Source organism: Stegodyphus dumicola, chromosome 12 (assembly GCF_044657685.1).
Source record: "Stegodyphus dumicola isolate Sdum_Otavi_A_Nest chromosome 12, ASM4465768v1".
NCBI lineage: Eukaryota > Metazoa > Arthropoda > Arachnida > Araneae > Eresidae > Stegodyphus > Stegodyphus dumicola.
Window position 1 is genome coordinate 90,097,837 of NC_140779.1, and position 20,718 is coordinate 90,118,554.

Below are 20,718 nucleotides of genomic sequence, written 5' to 3' on the forward strand. Positions count from 1 at the left end.
GTTTCAGAAGATTCTTCGTTTTTGCCTGAACCTCTTCAACTGAGGTAAAATTGGCTCCCTTTAAACAAAATTTAACTTTCGGAAATAAAAAAAGTTGCATGGAGTCAAATCAGGTGAGTAAGGAGGATGCCCCATCACAATGTTTTGCTTGACAAATAGAGCCATTTGAGCACTTGTCCTGGTGCAACAGCCATCCATCACTTCACAACTGTGGCCCTTTTTTTTTTTTTTTTTTTTTTTTTTTTTTTTTTTTTTTTACTAGTTTTGTCATGAAATCTTTTTAGTACTTCAGTGGAGTAGTGTTGATTAACAGTCTGACCACTAGGAACCCACGAATAGCAATCCGAACAGTTGTTGCCAACTCGACTTTTTTTTTCAAGCTACACACTTAAGTCTCAGTTTTATTATTATTATTATTAATTTTTGGTGCCGTACCTTGTATAAACACTACGTTACAAAAAAAAAATATGTGTACCTTGAAAGAATTGAGTTACAACTATCAAACTCAGCAGTAGTATAATGTTCAAGTAAATAAACAAATGGAGTGAATGAATGGTTTTATTTATGAGTAGCAATTCAAGGAATGGGAAAGTAAGCAGATGGTAAAGCCTGGTCAGCTATACAAACTGATACCGAGTTGAGCTTGGACTCTACTAAGTTGCCAGTGTCCCCCTGTAGTAGATTGTGCTGCAAATAGAGCAATTGGTCATTGAGATGTATTTGTACATGACTGAATTAGCCTGCCTTATATGTGCTTAATAGGTGGCAAGTCTTGGAGACCTGGCAGGCCAGTCAAGGACATTAATACATTTAAGACATTGTTGATAACGTCATGCAGTATGTGGCTGAGCATTATTCTGCTAGAATGCAGAACTTGGATGACCTGTAAGCATACCATTGCAATTGACTGCAAAATTCTGTCAACGTACCTGTGAGCAGTCTGAGTACCTTACAACATAACTAATGCTCTATAGCTCTCCCAGCTGATCACTCCTCAGACTTACATATGGTGGTCATTGCATTGAGAGAAAAGTATGATTTGTTGCTTAAAATCACATATCTCCAGTCGGACACTGTCCAGCTTGAGTACAAGCAGCAAGCACCGTTCAAGACGACCACTTATGGTGGAGTGTCAATGGTAAGTGTCTTGATGAACATCGAGATCTGAGCCCAGCATCAACAAGCCTTCTGCAAAATGTATCCCTGGATATCTCGAGATCTCTGCTAGTTGGCAAATGATGCTGAATTGATATAGCATAACTGTTGGTGCGGACATTACAGCTCTTCTGATTATGTGACTAATCTCACGCATTGGTGGCCCAGGGACACCTTGAGCCACTGTGGCAGCTGCATATGCCTTCACTGAACCACTGCTTCCAACAATGGACAACAACCATATCACTTCACTGAATATGCCAACTAATCTTCCTGTTCGACCAACCGGCCTCTTTTAGCCTCATTATGCGACCACTCTCAAAGTCTTTTGTTACAGTGTCATGTATTCAAGGCATCAGTGCGGTTGTAAATGTTCAGCACTCCCTGCACCTGCCCTTTTACATTCTACTATTCACACACTTTAGTTGTACATTGTATCGCTCCTCAAACCTGATTGGTGCTGCAAGTTTAATCATTTACACAACTCCCCAAATTTACAATAGAGTACCTATGGGTAAAAATAAGTGAAAATAAAGATGCTGAGTAAATTATAAAAATAATTAGTAGCAAAGTAGATACTTTTTTTATTATGCAGGACCAGATTCAGAATAAGTGTGCGAAGAGGTGTATCTGTGTGTATACATATTGGCACACAAAAAAATTAAGTTTAATTAAGGACATAAATAAAAGGACATAAAAAATATTTTTAATTGCCACAGCAATTTTTCAAAATAATGTAATTATCATCTTAATTATGATTACTCATTTTGGTTTCACATGATATATTATTATTCTGAGATAAGGTTACATTTCAAAATAAGCAATAACTGCAGTGTATGTTTTCGATTTCAGCATTCAGTTAAGTTAAATTAATATTTCCATAACTTCTACATTGGTACTTTTGCACATATTTGGTATCTGGCCAATACTGATGTGTAATTTCCTAAATAAATTGCTGAAAGGTAGAGCTTTTTATTGTGCCACTCTGCCTATTAGAACTGTTCTTTAATCATTAGTGCTTTCAGTTCCTATATGTATATATATACTATACATATATATGTGAGGGTGACGTCTTATCATCAAACTGAGATCACACTCACGATACAAAGCATCAGGTTTTATTCCTTTTTTATAGAAGGAAAGATAAACGGAATGAGTATGTACAAATGGATTAAATATGTTTAGGAGAGTAATCACACTGGTTCCACTATGGAGATGTTAAAGTCTTAGCTGACCACCTACATGCGGTCACTTTAGGTAAGTTAAAAGTCCGATCGCCTACATGCGACCAGTAAGCGTCTAGTTGTAGCTCCTTCGCGAACATTCTGTTAGACCGCTTCTCTCTGACTTCTCGAACCAACTGAAGATCCTGGAACCTGGACAGTTCCTACAGAAAAATGATAGATGGCGACATCTGGTGCTTCGTTGAGGCACGATTCCCACACGCTTGGCCATCGACAGGTGAGGATCTCCGAACACTGGAATACATCTGTAAGACACAAAATACAAAAAAAAAAAAAAAAGAAAGAAAGAAAGAAAAAGAAAAAAGAAAAAAAAAAAGAAAGAAACATTTGAAAAATAGTTTGCAAAATGATCTCAAGTTGCGATGTCATCAGACCAAAGCTTCATGTGGTCTGCCGAAGTGGAAGTTGCTTCAGGTCCTTCATGAGATCCTACTTTGACTACATCGTATCGATCATGTGGCTTAATCTTGATCACTTTATAAGGTCCTAAGAATTTAGGTCTTAGCTTGAGACCTCCTCCTAACTGGTTTCTTTTAATGGCTACTATTTCGTTGACTTTGTAGAGTGGAGCGGTTCTACGACGTCGATTGTATTGTTGTCGGTTCTCCTCCTGCAGTTTTAAGATATTCGCTGTAGCCTCTTCACGAATAGACTCTTTCTCCTGGATGGTGGAGTTCAGGAATTCTTCATCGAGAATTTTTTTAATTCTTTGGTCTGCCTTATTTCTCATTTTCACGCCTGTCATCAGCTCGAAAGGAGTGAATTTCGTTGATCTACTGACGGTGCTGTTGATGATTCTTTGAACGTCAGGCACAAATTTGAACCATTTGGCAGGATCATCTACTGACAGTTTTGCAAGCACTGGGATAAGGGTTCCATGAATTCTTTCGATCTGGCCGTTGGCTCTTGGAACGCCTGTTGTGATTTGTATGTGTTGAATTCCTTCATCTTTACAGTATTCCTCTCCCAGCTGATCCTTTGAGTCCTTTGAAGTGAAAGCAGATCCCTTGTCAGAGATAATTCTTGAAGGATTTCCGAAGACAGCTTGTTGGATTTTTAGTTTCTGTACAGCTTCTGCCGTTGATATTGTCTTGACTGGGTAAAACCAGACAAATTTTGTAAAAGCATCTACCACTGTAAATATATGTCGGTATCTCTTATCTGTAGATGTCAGGGGTCCTACAAAATCTATGTGATATGTGCTTAACGGAATATTGTCCTTTGGGATTGGGTTCAATAGACCTTCTGCTTTGCCTCGCTTTTTATTACAGAAAATGCACTCGACACAGTTCATTATAACGTGCTCTAATTTCTTTGTAGCATTCGAAATGTGAAAATCTCTTTTCAACAGATCTTCTGTCTTTTGTACAGCAAAGTGTCCTTTGTTATGTAAGCCACGGATGATCTCGAATTCCATCGCTTCCGGCACAACGATGAGTTCTCGACCTCCCTCCTGCAAATACAACACATTATCTTTTAGCAGATAGTCATCTCTAAGTCCTTTCTCGACCAGAGTTTTCAATAATTGAAGACACTCATCAGCCTGTTGCTCTGTTGCGATCTTAGTAGTGATTTCACTTTGCGAACGAGTGACCATGCACACAGTATGCCTACTTAATGCGTCGACATGTCTCATCTGTTGATTGGGTCTGTGAATAACTTCATAGTCGAAGTCTTCCGAGTAGCAGTGCCCATCTAGCTATCTTTGGTGTCAGATCTTTTTTCTGCATTGTCTTCTGAAATGCATCGCAATCTGTAACTATTTTGATTTTTGTGCCTAAGAGATAACTTCGAAATTTTTTCAAGGCTTCGACGATCGCTAGCACTTCGAGTTCATAACTTGACATTTTTTCTTGTTGAGGGATGTTTTCTTGCTCGTGTAATGGATTGGATGCAGCTGTCCATCATCTGAGCGTTGAAGCAAAACTGCACCAAAACCATGACTACTAGCATCCGTGTGTAATTCCAAAGGTTTTCCCTGCTGAAAGATGTTAAGTACAGCACTTTTGCTCAAAAGTTCTTTAAGATGGTCAAATGCCTGCTGCTGTTTTGGCCCAAATTCAAATTCTACACCATTGTGAAGCATATCACTCAATGGTTTGGCTAATTTCGAATAACCAGGTACAAATTTTCTAAAATAGCCTGCGAGACCTAGGAAGCTTTGCAATTGCTTAACGTTCTTAGGTTGAGGAAAATTTTTAATTGCAAGGGTCTTATTTGGAGATGGACGAATTGTACCTTCTTCAATTGAATAACCGAGAAATTCAATTTTTCTTTTAAGGAATTGACATTTTTTAAAATTAATTTCTAGTCCATATTCTGAAGCTACTTTTAAAACTTGTTTAAGTTTTTCTAATCCCTCTTTTTCATCACGGGAAGGTATGATAAAATCATCCATGTAAATTACAACTGTATTATCCCTTATTAATTCCCTGAATACATTATAGATAAATCTTAAAAATACACTAGGACTTCTGGTCAAACCAAACGGTGCTCATAAAAATTCAAATAAACCTGCATGACAAATGAATGCTAAATATTTGGTACATCTTTCATCGACTGGAACGTGGAAAAAACCATTTTTCAAATCCAAAGTTGAAAAAACTTTCGCTTCCAAATGATCAAGTACTTCCTCTACCTGGGCCATAGGGAAAGAATCTTTCACTACTTTTTTATTTAACTGTCGTAAGTCTATGCATAATCTATGTGTTTTATTACGTTTCTTACATAACAGAATTGGAGATGCATATTCGGAACAAGATGGTTTAATTATCCCCTTTTGCAACCACTCGTCTATCTGTTTATCAACAATTTTTTGCTCAGCAAACGGTAATCTCAGAGACCGTTGCGATACTGGAATATCATCTTTTAACACAATATTCATTTTTAAATTCGTGTCTTTAGTTTTATTGGGTTTATAATTATGAATCAATGACGATAAATCCTTACGAATGTTGACATCAGTAACATGCAAGAAATCCACATCACATGCGTCAATCACATTTGCAAAATTTAATAAAAAGCACTTTTGTAATGATGATTCACTTTTAAAGTCATTTTCGGTATCATGATTAGATGTTTCATGCTTTTCTTCCCGACTTACTTTGAGAAGTTGAGAATAAATGTTTGGTGTTAAAATTAAAGGAACAGATAATTTATTTACGGCTGCAACAATGATTTCTAACCTTGGTGAATTGCTATTTAAAGATAATCCTACTCTAGCGATATCTGCCTCTTTTTTTTCGTCAAAACATGAGCTAAGTATTATTTTACCCTCCAGCGGTGTCTTTATTTGAATGAATGATGAATTTATGACCGGAACTTCAACGCCTGAATCGATAAGTGCTTTTATTTTTTTATTTTCTACGAAAATATCAGCATATTGCAACTCGTGAATAAAACTGACGTTATTAACACTTGTTTTGTTTTTCCGGTACTATTCGGTTTCGAGGGCCGTAAAAAATCGTCAAACTATAGTTGATGCCAATGCTGCCAAAAATAATTGCGGCAACCCTAACGCAAGAAAGGAAGTTTAATAGTAAATAACTATGTAAGATTGATATTTTAATCTAGATGAAAGGTTAATTTCATATAATACTTTTTTATTATTATAATTTATATGAAAAAGGCTAAACATGACTGAATGGAAGCATAAGAGTAAATAACTATTTCAGATCATTATTATAATTTATATAAAAATTGCTAAACATAACTGAATGGATGCCTGCATCGCTATTTCGCTACCGACTTATCGCTAAAACATAACTTCATCTCGTTGGTTGTTCAAACGTAATTTTCTATAATGAATGATGCCTTTTCTTTGAAAATATTCTCGGTAAAGTGCAAAATCGGTCACTTATTAGTTTGCCGCTTTTTACAAGGGTAAAAACAATTGGATTTTTGTCAATTTTCTTTTACTTTTTAAGTGAAAATAGGTGTGTGTACATAGATAAAGCCAAGGGTGTGTGCAGGGCCATTTTTGTGCAATTCCGGGATTTTTTTTTTAAAGTGAAAATAGGTCGATGTGCACATGGATGCCGAGTATGTGCAATTCTTAAAAACGCGTCAAGCAGTGGGTGATTCTGCACTTACCCAAAATTCTATTGCCGACTTTTCGTCATGGGCAATTCCCAAATTGTTAAATCCATAGGATATTGAAAAAGGATTTAAAAATTAAACTAGTATTTCAATGGCGTCTTAAGAAATATAGAACTACATAAACTTACGCAATCCTGAAATCAGCGCGTACGCTAGATTTGGCGCGCTAATAAATGGGCGCATTTGCTAGATTTGGCGCTTTTGCGCATACATTTTCGCTGCAATTTTTTACAGTCCTCAAAACGGAATAGTACTGTTTTTTCTTTCTGTTTCCTTACGCGATTCACTTTGTTTACGTTTTATGCAATCCCTAACGAAATGAAAATTTTCACCCCTTCCCCCACAGACGTAACATGATCTCTCTGGCGTCGACGAAATGACATCATGTTTATTTTTAGATTTGCTACGACGGAATGAGTCATTTGTAATACTTTGGTTTTGAACACTTGGTACTTTCGATTCATTAGACTGAACTTTTTGTTATGTATTTCAGACAATGATTTTCCTTGGGATGAAAAATATAAATCACATTCTCGCCCTAACTGTGTTGGATTAAACCATGTTCTGCCCTCGCGAACACCTATGTATTCTTTCGTTTTGAAATCCAAAGTTTCGTACAATTTGTCTGCAACAATTAAATCAAATAACTTTCTAAAATCCTTTTGTGTCTCCCTAACCTGACAGTAGTATTCAAATTTTGCGGTCAATCGCGATGCAAATTGAACATGTGACTCATTTGCTGCGCGTTGAGTATGTTTAAAGGTGTTCAGAATCTCTCTTGGTGTCGGCTGAAATTCAGCTAAAAACAACTCTTTTAGTTTTTCGTAATTCGACAATACTTCTTCAGTTGCATACGTTAAAACATTATTTGCTTTAACCCCTAGCAAATTAATTAGTATTTCAGTTTGTAAGTCTTTGGGAACTTCTTTGATGGCAAAAGCTTTTTCCAATGAAATGAAAAACAAATGCAATGCCTCTGGCCACTCAGGAACAGAGATTGTAAGTGTTTTAACGCTTTTCAGTAAATTTTCAACACTAGTCTGTGTGTTTCTTCTATCACCTGATAATGATTGTGATTTTAAATTTTCCAGCTCAATTTGCTTCTCAATTTGGGCTAATTTAAGACGTTTGATTTCTAACAGATAGTGTTCATTACTTGTCTTAGGCGTCCAATCCTCAGCGATCGATTTGACAACGCCACAAACAAATTCGATGTTCGTTTTGAAGATATCAGAATTTTCTATAATTTTTCTAATGTCAGCTTTTTTAGCATTTTCTGGAACATTCTCTCCAATTCTTTCGGCAATTAATTTTAAATCACTCTTGTTTGAATTATTTAAGAAACTCATTTTAAAACGAAATACAAGTATCACTATCTTAAAGAAGGAAAAGTTTTCACAGTACCTTTTTTGAAGTTCGCCGGCTTGGAGCCCCCATAGTTGTGAGGGTGACGTCTTATCATCAAACAGAGATCACAGTCACGATACAAAGCATCAGGTTTTATTCCTTTTTTATAGAAGAAAAGATAAACGGAATGAATATGTACAAATGGATTAAATATGTTTAGGAGAGTAATCACACTGGTTCCACTATGGAGATGTTAAAGTCTTAGCTGACCACCTACGTGCGGTCACTTTAGGTAAGTTAAAAGTCCGATCGCCTACGTGCGACTAGTAAGCGTCTAGTTGTAGCTCCTTCGCGAGCGTTCTGTTAGACCGCTTCTCTCGGACTTCTCAAACCAACTGAAGATCCTGGAACCTGGACAGTTCCTACAGAAAAGTGATAGATGGCGACATCTGGTGCTTCGTTGAGGCACGATTCCCACATATATGAAAGCAACATCACCGATTATGTGATTTAATAATAATCATTGGTTAAGTGATATCTATCATGTTTATGTGACATCAACAGATAAATTGCTGGAAGAACAAAGTCATGTTATTAACTCTCTGACTGTGAATCCGTGAATAATGCATTCACCATTTATCCAGAATATATATGAGGAATGTTCTTTTTAGATGATATTTAAATTTTGTGGTGAATTAATGCAGCAACCACTATTTATGATTCTATGACACTATTAATGATTCCAATTTATGATTTCATTTGAATCAAATTATCCATTTTATTAATTGTACCCATGGTGCATATGTCATAGCAGCTGGTAATCAGTTGAATTATGTCAGAGTTTATGTGATACTGGCAGGCAACTGCTGTGAGAACAAAATCACTTTAATGCGATGCCAATTGATAATCAGTGGCTTGTAAAATCATTTATGCCCTATAGTGGCCATTAATTATTGCCAATGTAAAAGTTGGAAAAATTAATCAGTATTTTTATTTTTTGGTAAAATTTGGTTGGTAAATTGGATTAAGAGATATTAGTGTATTTTTTCCAGCCTAATTTAATGTCTATTTAATTCTGGAAATTAATATATTAGGGGAGATAAACAGTTGTCTAGAAAATCAAATACATATACCGGAAGTGCATAGGACTTATTCCATAATGTTCCCTAAAAACATATGAGATATCTCACATCTTGCTGTAAATTTAAAATGCCCTTTATATATAAACTAGAAACCCGACAAATGACCACTGTTCTAGATATTATAAATTTCAATTAAATTGATTTGTGAAAAGGTGTCTGCTAATTCAAGCTGAATTAACCATGGCAGGCAGCGAGGACGCCCCTTTGCTTACTCCCCCACAGGGTTACCCCCCTTCTACTTGCTTAATTGCTTAAAGTAGAGTGCAATGAAGGAAACCACTGACAGTACATTTCTTAAGAGCCACTGCTAGCTCAGTAAATAAAGGTGATTTAAATAATAAAATGTTAATTCACATGTGAAAGAATCTCTTTGTGCACAACATTTCTTGTGTAGATCTTTCCATCCTTTTTAAGCTCGCCTTGCAGAGGACCATCAATTATTTTTAATTTTACGTCTGTTCTTTCACGAACTCTTGAACAGGCAACATAAAGTTGACCGTGTCCAAATGCAGGCTCAGGTAAAAAAAAAAATGCCAACACGCTTAAGCGTTTGGGCCTGAGACTTATTGATGGTCATAGCAAAGGCAAGTTTTACAGGAAATTGTCTACGTCTCAATTTAAACAGCAACCCTGTGCCATGGCAACTTCATCCCATTAGCTAGTACAGTTACGCAAGCAACCAATAAACTATCAGCAACAAACAGACACTTAAGCAGCATATATATATGGGGTGAAGTAACATCATCTCCTCCGAAACACCTGCCTCCCGAGCTTAATGAAACACTGTGGGATTCCCCAGGTCCGTGGCTCGCTATTTTGACCATTCGCATTTTCATGGGATTTTAATTAGCCGAGATATTAATTAAAAGCTAATTTTCCCCTACATTTTCCACTTTCTTGGGTTTTCCCTATTAGAGGGATTTGGCTACGTGTCAGATTCTTTTTTCTCGAATATCTATGCAACGGCGCCGAGATGAAATTCGAGACACGTATCCTCGGATTCCAAAAAATTCTCCGAATACATCGATACCATTCTCATCTTCATACGACTTTAATCGGCCAAAATATTAATTAAAAACTATAAAAACATTAATTTCTGCGCTCATTTTTCCGAGTGGCAACAATAAACTATCGGCAACACACACTTTAGCCGCTTATATATATAAAGATGTGTGTATGTGCATGCATATGTATGTGTCCATGTCCAATAGTCCTTTTTATTCCTTATTTTAATTTGGCTATATCCCATTTCTGTTCTAAGTATAGTAATTGCTTTAATAACTTTCTGGACTGCATCCTTTTGTTTCATGGTTGTTAAGGTAATCCTCCTGCATTGTGACAGTCCATATCTAATCACAGATTCAGAATTAAAAACAAAGAAATGAAATCTATGCATAGCTTGTTTGTCTCACTTTGCTTGCTGTTGGCAGCATGTGCTTTTCACTCTGCTTTGCCCATTGTTTCAAGATGTATCAGCTGTATGAAATTGTTGGATGCTTCTTGCAGCCAAAATGGTGTGTGGTTGAGAAAATACAATGACTATGTTAAGAAATGGTTGGCAAACTCAAAATTGACTATTCTAAATTTTATGTTCCTCCTCTCTAAGTTCATTTGTTCTCCCAAATTTGAGATCTTTCCATGTTACATAACGCTGCTTGGCAAAGAGAACTAAAACCTAAAATTAACCAATCACAGTTTAGCTGTACATATGCACCTACGTATTATAATTACTGCGTGGCAAGCAATTATGCCACTTCTTCTTTCTGAACTTCTCCTGCTATGCTTACTTATCTAAGATGATGTCTTACTTTTTTAACATATATACATAAAAATTGTTGGATTCAACTGTGATCGAAACATAACTTGTCTGCCAAAGAGATGATTTTATATGTGTAAAAATAAAGATGGTAAATCTTCAAGCTCTGTTTTGTTAGTTGCATCATCATGCCTTCAACCCTCAGCCACTACAGAAATTAAAAGTATTGGTTTCCTCTACGCATTAAAATATCACACACACATATATGCACATATATATAAGAGAGGAAAAAGGAAAAACTAAAAAATTGTACAACTAGATAAAAGTTTCCTGTTTGTATTTCAGTATATAGTACTTTAAATAAAAGCATGGTTAGCATTCCTGATTTCTATAGGTGTATTCTTATTGGAATATTAGAGAAATTTGGAAGATGCTATTTAATTTAAATGCATTTAGCTTACATATTATTTTTTTAAATATTTGAATGGCTGTTTATTCATGTTAAAACTTTGTTTCGTTAAAAATTAAAGAGTATGTTTTGTTATGTTTTAGAACTAAATCAAAAGCTCTGTAGTTTCAAATCAAAAAGTAACATAACTCATTTTCCCAAATTTCCACAAATGAACTTTTAAAATTTAATATGCCTTATTTTTTTAATTGTTTGAAATTTTTATTTTAGAGTATGGAGAGTTCCTTCATTTAAAAGGGAAAACCTTCACAGATTTTGATGCAATCAGGAAAGAAATAGAAGATGAAACTGACAGAACAACTGGTTCTAATAAAGGAATTTCACCTCACCCAATTAATCTGAGAGTGTACTCTCCACATGGTAAAATATTTTTGTCAATTATTATATGACCTGATAAAATATAATACACAGAAATTATTATTGAGGTTTGCAAATTTTATTTTTGTAGTTTAATTCTTTCATTCATATATGAATACTACATGTTCTTTGATATATGAGTGTAAAGATTTGATTTTGCAAAGTTTTTATTAGTAAAAAAAATATAAATTTTCTTTCTTTATTGTCAAAATTTATATGATCCTTAATTTTATGCGTCTAACATTTTTGACTCCTGTTTCTTCCTTTTTTTATTGCTGGTATTCGAAGTGTAAGTAACATTTTGGATGAATTTGGAATTCAAACACATGGCTGATAGTAGAGTCATTGCAAATTAGCATTATAAACAATGAACAATCGGCTATTCCAGAATGAAAGTTTGGGGTGCCTGATTTGGTTCTTCTAACCTTTTGAAATGAATGTTACTATAAAGAATACTTGTAGTTAAAGATACTGTAGGAACAAGAATCAGCTAAGTTGCAAAAGAATCTTTTATCTTCATTTGTGGGAATGAAAATGATGAAGCATATGGGTTGATCTTTACAATATGGTAACTGGTAGTTTGGCGACATTTTGGAGGCGATAAAGGTTACTACCTGGGACTTTGGTAATAATGTGAACAGTACTCAGTTCCGATTACGCATTATTTTGCGTGAGGGAAATGAGAGATCATGGGATATGTCATGTGATATTAATGGACGAATTACGGTTCTTTAATCGGAAAAGAGGGGGAAAGCGAGAAAAAATGTGGAAATTTTGTATTTAGCTTTATTCTGTGTTGTGTGAAACAGTGTTGTTTAATTTTTGGATCCCATGGCCCTAACTAAAGTGAATTCGAAATGGGTATTTAGGCATTGTGATAAAGAGAAGTTTGCTTTTTATTTAGCGGAGGAAGTATGGAGGAAAAATTCGCAGAAAAAATCTTTCAATAATTTTATTGAATGAATTAGAAAAGTGTATCCGCCACGTAATCAAGATTCTGAAGAAGATTAGGTAAGTTAGTATTTTTAATTATTTGAGGATATTATTTTTATGCATTGTTCTAAATGTAAGGTGGAAAGGAATTTGGTATTATTGGGAAAATTGTTATTAGCAATGATTTAGTTTAAAGTAATTAGGATTGTAAGGTAATTTTTATTAATTTAATGTATGTGCTCATTTATATTTTAAGTAGTGTTTTTGAATTTAATTATATTTTAATGAAATGATAGTTATTTTGTGAATTTTATGTTTGTAGGAATTTGGTATACGTTTTAGTTGAAATAAACGTGCATGGAAATAATTTAAATATTTGATACTAAGTATTTGTAATGCTTGCGGTATGAATTCGTTGGTGACGTGTATAATGTAATAGATGATTTAGAGGTAAAAGTTTTTGGATATTTTATTTATTTTATATGTGGAAATGTTCATATTTGTAAAGGGTAAATACTTTTTCGCGATCAGGTAATTTCATATATGTTCTTTTTACCGGGTTTAAAGATTGAGAAAATTGTCATTTTTGTCAAATTTTTCTAATTTATGAGAAAAAAGCAGTGTACATGGATATAGTGAAGAGTGTGCGCAATGCCATTTTTGTGCAATTCTGGGATTTTTTTTAAGTAAAAATAAGTCGACGTGTACATGGTTTAGTGATATTTTAATTAAATGATAGTTATTTTGTGAATTTTATGTTTGTAGGAATTTGGTTTACGTTTAAGTTGAAATAAACGTGCATGGAAATAATTTAAATATTTGATACTAAGTATTGGGTTGGAGGGAAAGTTCTGTTGTATTTTAAAGAAAATATTTGAATTCATTTATAAAAATATGTGTTTAATATTAATCAATTATATATGCTCCATTATTTGTTACAACCTGTTGCCATCTTCCAGGTAACCTGTAAATTCCTGTTTTGTAGAAGTTCTCATCCATAGAGTTAAAATAGTCAGCAACTGCCTTAGAAACACTTTCAAAAGACTTGAATTTTTTTCCCGTTAGATAATTTTGCAGAGATCTGAACAGGTAATAATCAGAGGGTGCAATGTCAGGTGAATACGGGGGGTGACTAAGGATTTCCCATCCTAACGCATTCAGTTTTTGTAGTGTCACCACTGCAGTATGCGGGCGAGCATTATCGTGATGGAACACTATTCCTTTTCTGGACGCTAATGCTGGTCTTTTTTCTTTGATAGCTAAATTCAATTTATCCAGCTGATTGCAGTACAGAACCGCGTTGATGTTTTTTCCCTGTTTCAGCAACTCGTAATACACTGGACCTTTCCTGTCCCACCACAAACAAAGCAGTACTTTTCGTTGATGGATACTTGGTTTCCAAACTGTTGCTGATGATGTTCCTGGTTTGCAGTAAGATTTTTTTCTTTTAATATTCTCGTAAAGAATCCACTTTTCATCTCCAGTAACCAGCCTGTCCAAAAACGGCTCCACATTGTGTCTAATCAGATGTGATGAACATATTCTTACACGATCAGACAAATTCTTTTCCGTTAATTCACGTGGAACCCAAACTATTTGCTTTAACACAAACCCAAGAGATTTAATGTGATCTCCAACAGTTGTATGATGAATGCCAAACTCTTCTGCAATTTCTCGACTTGTTAAATGTGGATTATTTTCCAACATGGATCGCAAAACATCGATCTTGGATGGCCGTCCAGATCGAACACTTTCTTTGAGGCTCATGTCCCCGAAACGAAATTTGCTAAACCATCTTTGACAAGTACGAACATTTACAATATCTTTTCCAAATACCGCACATAAATTTTTACATGCAACAGATGCGTTGCTTCCTTTTTGGAATTCACATAAAATGCAGTGTCGTAAATGCACTTTATCTACCGACATGTTTTCCCTTTAAATATTACAAGCAAATGATGAAGGGTAAAAAAGGGCACCTTTTATATTATACAGCAGCTAAAAAAACAAAAAAAAAAAAAAAAAAAAAATCCGATTGACTCACTAGTCAGATGTTTTTTTTATTTACAAGAAAAATCACCTGATTATTTAAAATGCGACAGAACTTTCCCTCCAACCCGATATTTGTAATGCTTGCGGTATGAATTCGTTGGTGACGTGTATAATGTAATAGATGATTTAGAGGTAAAAGTTTTTGGATATTTTATTTATTTTATATGTGGAAAATGTTCATATTTGTAAAGGGTAAATACTTTTTCACGATCAGGTAATTTCATATATGTTCTTTTTACCGGGTTTAAAGATTGAGAAAATTGTCATGTATTTTCGTGAAATTTTTCTAATTTATGAGAAAAAAGCAGTGTACATGGATATAGTGAAGAGTGTGCGCAATGCCATTTTTGTGCAATTCTGGGATTTTTTTTAAGTAAAAATAAGTCGGCGTGTACATGGTTTATGTGTATGTGTTATTTTGAAAAACGCGTAAGGAGTATGGTATTGTGCACTTTTTCCCAATTTTGCAGTGAATATTTGTCATGATTAAGCAGTTTTGTTTGATAAAATTTCTAGCATAAGTGTAATTCGGCTACTAGATTGTTGGAAGAAGTGTTCAGTAGATAAAAAGAAAAGAAACATGTCTTTACTTCGTGAAGACAAAATGGCGGCGGGGGAAAAAAAATAGAGGGTTGCTGTAGGAGAGTTGGTTGCCAAATTTTCGCCAAAAAATCGCCAAGTTACCATAATGTAAAGATCAACCAGCATATGCTCACTCGATAACAGAAGGCAAACTGTTCGAGAAAGTTCCAATCAAGGAAGAGAAACAAGGTGCTATCTATTGACAGGAAGGAAAACAACTATGAAATAAATTATTTGAAAACTGAAGGTAAAAAATAAAATCATGTGGCACAAATCTATTCTCATAACTTTCCGACAAACAAGTTCCTACTTCTCAGAAGAAATATATGAGGTCGTGGGAGATTCAAAATATTGTAGTCTTTTTGAAGTCTGAACAGGTTAAATGTATAATGCCCAAGTGATATGGGTATTAAAATATAAAAAATGTGGTGAATTCAGATGAAAATTATCAACACAAAGGGGAAAAAATAGAAATCATGTGGTATAAATCTGTTCTCATAAGACTGCAACTAACAAATACCTACTCCTCAAAATAAACAAGAGATCAAAGGAGACTCAAAATAGATAGCCCTTCTTGAATCTCGACAGGTTAAATGTTTAATCCGTGAGAGAAGGGACTGTTAGTGTATAAAAAAAATGAGTTGAATTCAGAGGTTTCACTTGAATTTTAACATGCCAAAGCAGATCTGGCAAATAATAGTTTTTTTATTCTTTGAATTTATCATTAAGCCCCATTTTAACTCACTCGAGAATTTTTATTAGCTTAGGCAATTTAACCAGGTGTGAAATCATCAAATTAAATAATTATTTATTAAAATTTTTCTAATAAATGCTTCAATTAAAGTGAAAAACTATCATTATTTTTTTAATTTTGCCATTTTTATGAGAATTAATTGGATATATATGTTGAAATAAAAACTGTGTGTTACACTTTGGCTAAGAAGATTGAATTATAGCTTAATTGGAATATTTTAATTGCACTTCCATTTACTTGCACGTATAGTGATTCTCAATTATCCAGGCTAATGCTGGGGAGCAGGTCATGAGTAATTGAAGAATATGGATAATTCAAACTGTCAATTTTCAGGCGTACTGTATGCATTTGTTATTTATCAGTAATTTTATTTTATTTTCAAAAAAGTTTAATTTTTTTTAAATCTCGGTGCTTATTTTTCAAAGTGCTGTTTCATTTGTAATTGATTCTCCTTTGGGAGTCTCAATGGAAGTCATTGCTGTGTCAGGATTAATGTAATTGTCAATGTCTTCTTCACTTGTATTTTCAATATTGCTTTCCGCATCTCCTCTTCTCTTGTGACATTTGAAATGATATCGACATCATTCAAGCATTGAAAGCCCACACATGCGACAAACAGGTATGAAAAAAAGAGAAATTTCCAGTGATCAGCTGAAATGATGCCTTTGACTATGCATATGCTGAACAAATTGTGCCAGTAAATCATTGAAATGTGCTTGTATTTAATGCAATCTTGCACATAGCATTGAGTGTGCATATGTCTGCATCTGGATAATCGAGAATGCGTTGCAATTTATTTTAGCACACTCTTTGTCAAGGAAAATGATATTTCCATCCATTTTGTAATCCTGTCTTAGAAGACAGGGTACAAAATAGTGTTTAAATGGTTTAAAATGTTCCTTATATTTTACTAGTAAAATTGGAAAAATATTTTATTTTGAAGTTTAGTATAATATTTTTTCCTGAGCTCTAGAGCATCAGTGGTATATCAAATTAACCTATCATTTGTGTGCCACTGATGCATTGGATCATTATTTTAAGAAATTATTGACATATTACATAAAGCTACAATTTAACAGAAATAAAACATATAATTGGACAATAATTAAGAATGCAAGAATTATTAAGTTACATTTGCAAAAATTATAAAGTTATATTTGCAAGAATTATTAAGTATTTACTCATTATGCAAGAATTATTAAGTTACATTTGTGAAAAAATATAGAAAATCTTTTCAAATAAGCTCGAAATACAGATATTGGCCTTGTTAAATTTATTCTGACTATTTCAAAATGTTGAAGCAAAATTAGTGTTAGATCATGAGAAATACACATACGCATACATGTTGAATGCTCAACTCTAAAGATTACATAATGCATAATGAATTAATTGATATAGTAGGAAAGCATGAAAAGAATACAAAAATTATAAACTTACTGCAAACAAAATATCATTTGTATAGAAAATAGTACTGCATTACTACATTATCATTTGTATGGTTTATTTTATAGCAGTTTATAGCAAGCCCTTACTATTTGAATCAGTTTTCAATCAACAAGACTATTGTTTCTGATCATCAGCAATTGTTGAGGTGGGTTTGTTGTCTTCTGTCTCAGAATCCAACATTTCTATGGTGTCCACTGCATTATCACTATAATCTTCTAATTCATTCAGAGAATTCCATCTGTATTCTTCATCATCTATACTGTCATAATCAGAAAAGTTACTCGTTTGTAATATTTCAAAATCAGTCAATTTTTTCATTGCTGCTTTTTTTTTTTTTTTTTTTTAAAGGACTGTGAAAGTCGTGACATATTTGTACCGTCTGCCACTTTTAAAAATGCACATACAAAAATTCAGACACAAAATTTGAAAAAGGTGCACTTAAAAAAATAATAACAATTTTTTACTAACATGCCTAAATGACTTCTTTGTTCAACATTCAGTGCCACCTAAAAAATAGAGCCTATAACTTACAAATGTTGACCAGTGTCCAAAAGCATCACCAGCCTACAAATTGCCACCATTCTGATAGGCACCTGATGAAATGTAAAGGCAGCAAGCCTCAACTCATGTATATATGTAAATATCTCTAAGCTAACTAACCCTTTTTGCTAATTTTATGCTAGTGTTCCCAAAAAATTGTAAGTTGGAGCACCCAACAAAAGTAATAACTATTGTTAAATCTGTTTATCTTTAATAAGGTTGAAAAGATAAACAACCAAAATTGGTTGCTGTAGCAATGATCAGAATAACATGACTGACCTGTAGTGCCTATTGAGAGGTGAAGCAGGCAGAATGCCAACACGTTAAGAAAATACTTGTTTCATTGTTGACGAAATATTATTTATATTGCATTAAAAGAAACTTACAATCAACCTGATGTAATGATTTAGTAGTTTGAAATATCTGTATTGTGTACTTTCAATTATTGGTATTTTCTATTAATGGGGTGCTGTTTTTCTTAACATAAAAATTAGTGCAAAATGTAACTTTATGTATTTTTTTGCAATATAAGTTAGCAATTGCATTTGATGCTTTGATGCAAATTTGGCAACTCCTGCCCCATTAACAGAAAAGTGCCTAATTTTTTTTTATTCTGATATCATTGCATTTATACTGTTATTAACCAAAAAAAACATAACTCTATGTATATATTATTTTTTGTATGTTTTAAAGATTTATGTTTGTATTTTTTAATATGATGTAGTTTTGAATTTGACCTTAATTGATCTTCCGGGAATGACTCGAGTTCCTGTTGGTGATCAACCCCCAGATATTGAACATCAAATTAGGGACATGTTACTCACTTATGTGAAAAAGGATAGTTGTTTAATTTTAGCAGTGACTGCTGCCAATCAAGATATTGCTACATCTGATGCTCTTAAACTTGCTAAAGAAGTTGATCCTGAAGGTAAAATATGTTTATTTGATGCTTGTATTTTCTTCTTATTTTCAGTATTAAACTTGACTCTTGTTGACTTACCTGGTATTACTCGAGTTCCTGTGGGAGATCAGCCACTGGATATTGAGAAAAAACTTCATGACTTGATTATAGATATTATATCACCTAAGAATTGTATTATCTTAGCTGTGCACCCAGCAACTGCTGATATTTCAACTTCAGATGCCTTGAAACTTTCCAGAGAAGTTGATCCTGCAGGTCAGGTGACATATTGCATGTGACCTGATTTAGGGAAAAAAATCTAACAGAATCTTATTTATTAATGCTGTTTATTCACAACTAACATCAATTATGTTTATAGTGTTTTGAATTGCATCTTGTAGTTAATTTGCAGCTATGCCTAATAGTAACATTTTTGCATGGAATTTTTTTATAATCAACTTTAAAAGGTGTTACTTTTATGAATGTTAGGATAAAAAAGAGGGAAGAGAAAAGAAAGAAACTGCTAGAGAATAGAGGTGTTTTATTATTATTATTATTACGAGGGTTGGAATTTTAATAGTGGCAACACAGCTGAAAAAATGCTACGCAACAAAACCAAAGAATATCGCGTATACCACACGTGAACTACATACCTACCTTACCTCTCAGCAAAAAGACTCGTCCTGCCTACGTCACACGCATGCGGAGTGACGCGAAGAACGGATCCTTGTATTAGCTTGCGCTCTAAAGTAAGTGTTGTCAGGATGTTTTCAAAACAAGAACAACGATGTTGGATAAAAATTGAATGTGCCAGAGGTCGTACAGCATGACAGTGTCATCAAGGGCTTCAAGAGGCTTGCGAGCAATCTTCATTGCCTTACAGAACCGTAGCAAGATGGGTGAAAGCATTCAATGAAGGATGCCAAAACGCGGCAGACATGCTGCGGCCAGGTCGTCCGAGTGTCAGCGATGCAGACGTGCAAGCTGTTGCCGCACTAATGGAGAGTGATCGCCGCCAAACGATTCGTCAGCTGGCTGGACAAACAGGCTTAGCCCATACGATGCGGTGCGCAATGAATTGGAAGCTGATCTGTCAGCACTATCCTTATCTTCAGGGCAGATGTTTTTATTTTATTTGGCTTATAATTCCTTACTAAATGTAGTATTTCAATTCGATTTACTAGGTTTTTGATATGATTTAAATCAAATTCCTCGTCATTATGATTCGCTTCGGATAGTGAAGAAAGTGACACAGAGGTTATTGAAAATGAAAAACTTTCAATTGACAAATTAGTCGGTATTCTCGACACAGCAATTATAGGACTTGAACAGCGGAACTTTGTAACTGAAGAAGAATTATATGTTATAGAATTAAAGAGAAAGTATTAGCACATAAAATGAAGCAACTTAAACAACTTACATTGAAAGAAATGTTTAATAAAGTAAACAAATAAATATTAGGCTTCTTTTTTTTTTTTTTTTTTTTAAATTTTGATACCCTTTAGATCATAATTGTTCTTTATTTCATAAATTATGGTTTCATATTTTTAATTTTATAATTTCTGCATACCATCTTACCAGATTTAAACTGATGATCTGTAATCTGGAATCGCCGAAGTCCCGATGAGACCGGATTAACGACTTTTGACTGTATTATATATATATATATATTTGTCAAGTATATTTTACGTGAACTTGTATTGTTTGTCAAGTTTTCCAATTCCGTGATTACAGTTTAATTCTGATATCTGCAGATCTTGGGACCTAGGGTTATACAGATTGATGAATTTTGTAGATTATATGTCATGTCTTGAGTTTTGTTTGTATTTTTTTTTTTTTTTCTTTCTAATTTTTACATTGAATTTTGATTGTTTGAATATAAATAACGAATTTTATTCATTTTCAGAATAATTTAATTAACATTATAAAAACTCTTATTTTC

The 20,718-nt window shown here is 33.9% G+C and overlaps 1 protein-coding gene across 4 annotated transcripts in view; it reads left to right on the forward strand.

Annotated features, from left to right (window-relative positions):
• The window catches only part of LOC118195146 (dynamin-like), a 120,567-nt gene that overhangs the window by 11,440 nt on the left and 88,409 nt on the right, over positions 1-20,718 (forward strand). For 3 of the 4 annotated variants that reach the window (XM_085806695.1, XM_085806693.1, XM_085806696.1), the window contains exons 3-4: positions 11,422-11,571; positions 18,600-18,803. In XM_085806695.1, the coding sequence (XP_085662821.1) occupies positions 11,422-11,571; positions 18,600-18,803 (354 nt within the window). Of the gene's footprint in view, positions 1-11,421; positions 11,572-18,599; positions 18,804-18,848; positions 19,053-20,718 lie in introns of all 4 variants that reach the window. The other variant, XM_085806694.1, reaches the window with a different exon arrangement.